The 6,000-nt window shown below is 38.4% G+C and overlaps 1 protein-coding gene across 1 annotated transcript in view; it reads left to right on the top strand.

Annotated features, from left to right (window-relative positions):
- The first annotated feature begins 1,765 nt into the window (after positions 1 to 1,765).
- rxfp2a (relaxin family peptide receptor 2a) overlaps positions 1,766 to 6,000 on the top strand; it is a 42,789-nt gene continuing 38,554 nt past the window's right edge. Inside the window, exon 1 of the mRNA XM_085173810.1 lies at positions 1,766 to 1,932. Within this exon, the coding sequence (XP_085029936.1) occupies positions 1,878 to 1,932 (55 nt within the window). The 5' untranslated portion in view covers positions 1,766 to 1,877. The remainder of the gene's footprint in view (positions 1,933 to 6,000) is intronic.

The following is a 6,000-nucleotide window of genomic DNA, read 5'->3' as shown; positions in this document are numbered from 1 at the left end:
AGTTTATTCTGTTTTGTATTGGTGGTTGGGGTTTGGTTGTGTTTATCTTCCCTACCTGCGTCTCCCTCGGTGCTCTGTTCATGTCCTCGTGTTGTTATGTAAAACAGTCTGTGTGTTTCCTGTTTTACTTTGTAGGGTTGTGTCTCGTTATGTCCATTAGTTCCAGCTGTGTCCCCTCCTGTGTGCCATTTCCTGATTACCTGGTGTGTGTATTTATAGTGGGTGTCGGTCTGTGTTCGTTGTCGGCTCGTCTGTGTTTCATGGTGTCTGTTCCTCGTCTGTGTCTCTCTGCCTCCCACCCCATTTGTATGATCCGGTTTGTTATTTAGCTCACCCAGTTTAGGTTATGTTCTGTCCTGCTTTCAGTTCTGTTATTTGTATACTGTAAATAAACCCTCACACTCATCATCTTATCGGCTGTCTGCATTTTGGGTCCTCCGTTTCCTCCACACCACACGGCTCACCCCGCCAGCCGTGACACCATATTAGCCAGATGTCCCTTTACTACGGTTTGGCGCAGCGGACCTTCAGTAACAGTAATAAATCACAGCAATTGTACATTCATGTAGTTGTAAACAGCATGATAATATATTAAGTAATCCAAAGTATTCAGAATACGTTACTCTCATTGAGTAATGTAACGGAATACGTTACAGAATACATTTTGGGGCATGTATTCTGTAATGGAATACATTTTAAAAGTAACCTTCCCAACACTGTTTATAAATGGTCTTGGTCCTCCATACCTTTCCAAGATACTTCAGCCTTACATTCCTTCGCAGGCCCTTAGATCAGCTGACCAGCTGCTTTTGGTTGTCCCGAAATCTAGGCTAAAACATAGAGGAGAACGAGCCTTTTCAATTATGGCTCCCAAACTTTGGAATACGCTGCCTTTAAATATTAGACAGGCATCTTTCTTCCTGTTTTTAAGTCACTTTTGAAAACACACCTTTTTTCTATAGACTGGTGTGAGTTGATATGTTTATTATGTGTATTATTATGTGTTTATGTGAATGTCAGTGTTTTTATCTTTTGTTTTACCCCTTTGTTTCTGTACAGCACTTTGGGCAAACTTTCTGTTTTTAAATGTGCTATATAAATAAATTGGATTTGGATTTGGACAGTATAACTCTCGGATCCAATAATTTTGTGTGTGATTTAAGCAACATGCCTGTTTACTTGTGTTTGTTACTTTTTGATTTCTGCTTTCATGACTTTTCTGTTACATGTCTGTGTTTCATTGTGTTTTTTTCAGTATTAATGCACCTTCAGATGTTGCATCTTATTTCATCTTGTCTTATAACCTGGTCAGCAGGTGAGGCTAAAGCAGTAATGCACCTCCTCTGTGAATTTAGCAGTGGGGAGCATTCATTTATCAAATTCAGTTCTGTAATACATTTTATATACGTTTTTATATATTTTATAAATTTTATATATTTAACACGAGAGGCATTAGAACAAGTATCGAGGTATCGAGTTAAAACTAAGTGGGAGAAAGCTGCATGATGCGGTGGGGTTAATTTGCAGCCGTAAACAAGGCAAAGGTGGCAAGAGGTGGATGAATATGTTATTTTCTGGGGAGGCTCTTAATTCCAATAAAGCCAACCCACTGAGAGAGAGAGAGAGAGATCCACTGAGCTCCTGGAAGTCCACAGTGGTATCGGGATGCATTTAAGCACCATCTGGGTTTAACTTTGCACGGTACATGCTTAACTCGATAGTAATCCTACATTTTGAGTTTGTTTTTTTTTCTAAATTCCACATGTCGGACTTCACTCCTGTAGGCCTATTTTATTTGGCGACCTGCAGGTTATTTTATTTGGTCTGAGCATCGCCGCCGGAGCGCAGCGGGAGCAGGACAGCCTCACAGCCTCAGGATGAATGTACCTGCCGTCATGTTGCTCATCCACTTGACCCACATTCACTTGAAAGGTAAAGACCCTTTAATGTATTCAATAGGTTATTTCAATTATTCTTCGTACTCTAAACAGATTCAAACTTTTTATTTTTTGTTCATGTGCCAGCATGTTTGATGGACACGAATATCGAGAAACACGAAGGGGCAAAAAAATCATTATTTATTATCATTATTTACACTGTTAACTGCAGGATTGAAACCATGCGCTCCCCTTTCAAAGAGTCTCGTCTGTCCTGCAGTGATCTGAGACGGACTGAGGTGTTATTCCTGCCGCAGAGGGTGGAAAAGTCTCAAACAGACTGCCAGTGCTTATTTCAGTGTGAGCAGAATGATCTGAGAGAAACAAAACAAACACAGACCCTAAGATTCAGGATGCGATACGGACGCTGTGATAGGCTTGAATTTGCATTACCGAGAACTTGTGTAAGCGCTAAATTGCTCGACGGGACGAAACTGTATCAACCATTACGACGAATTAAAGTATGAATGATATTATTTTACGTTTTTCAGATTTTTTTTTTCATTCACTGCAACATGAATGAACATGAATGAACATGAATGAACATTTCCTCCACAACTTGCCACCCTGAGACTCATCTCATCTCCCACAGCATTAGAAAAGTTTGACTGTAAGATGTTATCTATATACTTTTAGATAACAAGTGCAAGCCTAAGCGCCTAATTAACTGTTAAGAAAATCACCACTTACTAATATGAAGATCAATAAATTATATGTGTTTAATACTGTAGGCTTTGTTTTTTAAAACAAAAGGGGGACATTAATAATGAGCAGTGCTAACATCATGACGGAGGCATGTGTGAGTCAGTAAGCGGCAAACAAGAGACCACACAACATTCACACTTCAGGAAAGTATCAGCTGCATCTCAGTATTTCACTTACTAGAGTTTATTTAATACATATTTACAGAACGGACCCCATTTTTTACATTTTAATTCAGTGTCCAGGACGCTCTTGAGTTTACTGATTTAATCTGTATGAGTCATGGATCAACAAGCAGCTGACAGCACAGGTTGCCAGTCCTTCCCTCTTTCTGGTCAGGCATAATTTCTGTGTTCAGCTCACCTGCACTACAGATGTTTCCAGTTGTGCAGCCAGGGATGTTCAACTGCAGAAAATACAGTGAAGCAAGAGCAATAATTCAGCCAGTAGTGAAACCCATTACAGTTTTTACAATTCAGTGCTTTGGGCTAATTTAGGTTTTGAAGTTACAGTGATGTGAATCAGAGGCTCCTCAGCTTATCCCAAAATCATGCTTATTTTTAAAATTTGGAGAAAAAAATCTGCAAATTGAAGAAGTTTTGATTTTATTAATATCTTTAATATATTTACAGATATGCATAAAATCATCATTTGAGTATGTATTGGCGTTGATCACCTGATATTTGACCCGTTGGTGACTGAATAGAAACACTCGAGGTGAACAGGCAGCACAGAGGCAGACATGATGTCACTTTGTGTTCTTTCTCCACTGCTCTCTTTATCTGTGAATGTCCCCTCTGCCTCAGACAAAGGTGTGAAATTAAGTCTATCTTTATGGTTACTGGAAGACTCTCGAGACACCGGTATACTGTTTTCTTCCATGACTGCCTGAGTGGAGGTGGAAAATTTGACAGACGGTTCTCTCAAATGTGGTCATATTTCAAGTAAAGCAGGCTGTATCTCTCTGTCTATGTTCATCATACACAAAAACAGAACAGAGTGTTGACCCTTTGATGGAAGTGGTCTGTAATTCATCCAACAAACAACTCAGTCACCAACAATTTGAACATGAATTAAAACATGATGCATGCAGTGCGGGATTATACTAAACTACACAAATTTTGCACGAGTAAGTTCTGGCTTTAAAATCAAAGAATGAGATCACAAACTTAAAAGAATCGTGCTGTGAAAATAACATTTCCATCATCCTGATTTCATCTTTTTTTTATATATATATTTCTTGCACTTAGGTTTTTCAGATTATCAAACAAATTTTAATATTGGACAAAAACATGCAGTGCAAATACGAAATGCAATGTTTAAATGCTGATTTTATTTATTAAGGAAAAAAAGTTGACCTGACCGTGTGTGAAAAAGTCATTACAAGGCATTACATAAAAAGAATATTATACCAACATTCAAACATGGTGGTGGTAGTGTGATGGTCTGGGGTTGCTTTGTTGCTGGACGACTTGTTGTAATTGATGGAACCACAAATTCGTCTCTCCAGCAGAAAACCCTGAACAAGAGTGTCCAGAAGCTCGAGAGCACTTGTTTTTTTGGGGGGTTTTCAGCCGGTGAATGAGCCTAAACAGCAAATTCACTTCCGAATGCCCCCAAAAGAAACAAAAACACAAAAACAAAAAGGATAAAATGAAGGATTTGTAGTGGGCTAATCAAAGTCTGGACTTAAATCAAATCAGATCCTTTGGCATGACCTTAAACAGGTCGTTTATGTTCAAATACCAACTACTGTGTCCAAACTAAAACAATTCCCCAAAAGGAGTGGCCCAAAATTCCTCTACAGTGACGTGAAAGACTCATTGCCAGTTATCCACGTGCCCATTTGCAGTTCTTGCTGCCAAGAATGGCACAACCAGTTCTCCAGCTTAAGGGAGAAATTTCTTTTTCACACAGGGTCAGTTAAGTTTGAATCAATTCATTTCCCTTATTAAATGAAATAATAATTTAATAAAACCTGCACTTTATACCTACATGGATTAGTTTGTCTAATATTAACATTTTTGATAATTTGAAACATGTAATTGGGAGAAATATGCAAAAAATAAGAAAGAGAAGGGACAAATGCAAAGAGGTGTTGTAGTTTATTTTTTAAAATGTGCTAAAATGAAGTGAAATACAATTGTGTTTTCAGGTTGTATGTTTTCCCCTTTAAGGACTTCAGGCGAGATTGAGACGGTTCACGGGGTTGTTCTGACCCTTGAGCCATATTTTGTGCCCATGAGAGAGTTTTTGTTCACAGTCATAGACATAACAGCAGCAACAGTTTATACCAGGGGTGTCAAACGTACAGCCCGTGGTCAGGATGCGGTGTCCGATACAATTATATCCACCCCACGAGATAATTTTATGTGTCAGTTATTATTGGCCCGTTAGTAAGTGGGAGACTAATTTTAAGCCGTGCTGAAAATCCTTGCTGGCAGGGATGGGACTGGCCCACCATTCAGCCAGTCAATCGGCCATTGTGTGAAGGAAGGAACGGGGCAGACGTTCCAAGACAGCAAGTGTAGTGGTGCAGGTCAAGTACACAGAGAGATGGCAGAACTGCCAAAAACTTTTTTTTTATCTGTAATGTCCTTACTCGTATTGGTAAGTAGACTAGTGGACAGGACAAAGGGGTTATATATGAAATATAATGTTTGCAAGTATCTTAAGGACCTCATCATTTTACCTACATTATAACAAATTAAAATATCTTTGTAGAACTATTGCTATATTGTTGCAATTTCTGCCGCCCACTTGGCGAGACGCTTTAACTGGATAAATAAAGGATATATGAAAAGTGCCAAAAACTACATTCTGACAGGAATGTTGTTTGTAGCTCAAGATGAATTATACTGTTCACGAGGGACCATAATTTCACATATTATGGTCCAACGAGTGATTTATAGCTTTTTAAATATGGACAATTGATTTTTGGCGGACAATAAATTTTTGGCACAACACCGGAATCAAATGCAAGCGTGTCGGGAAAAAGTGAAGCAAAATGCAAACTGAGCAGTGTCTGGCTTCATTTGAATGCAAAGCTGAGTGTAGAATTGATAGAATTAGGAGCTGGCTACAGTGATACCTGTTTTTATTTTCAGCTATTTTCCATTGTGGAGGACAAAAGGTTTCAAACTTCTCCAAGCCTGTTTTAGGACTATTGTTAAAAAAATAAACAAAAATAAAAATAGAAAACTGGACAGTCTAAGCAATCAGCTGCCAGAACTTATTCTGTAATTTTGCACATTTATTTCTTACTTAGTTAGTTTAAGTCCAAAGAGTCACGCTGACAGATTTATTTTTTTGTAACAGCAGCTTTTTCTTTAACATGTAGAAAAACAGTTAAATATGTGAC

Source organism: Neolamprologus multifasciatus, chromosome 10, assembly GCF_963576455.1.
Source record: "Neolamprologus multifasciatus chromosome 10, fNeoMul1.2, whole genome shotgun sequence".
NCBI lineage: Eukaryota > Metazoa > Chordata > Actinopteri > Cichliformes > Cichlidae > Neolamprologus > Neolamprologus multifasciatus.
The sequence above is the reverse complement of the archived record's forward strand: the minus strand, read 5'-3'. Positions and strand labels throughout refer to the sequence as shown.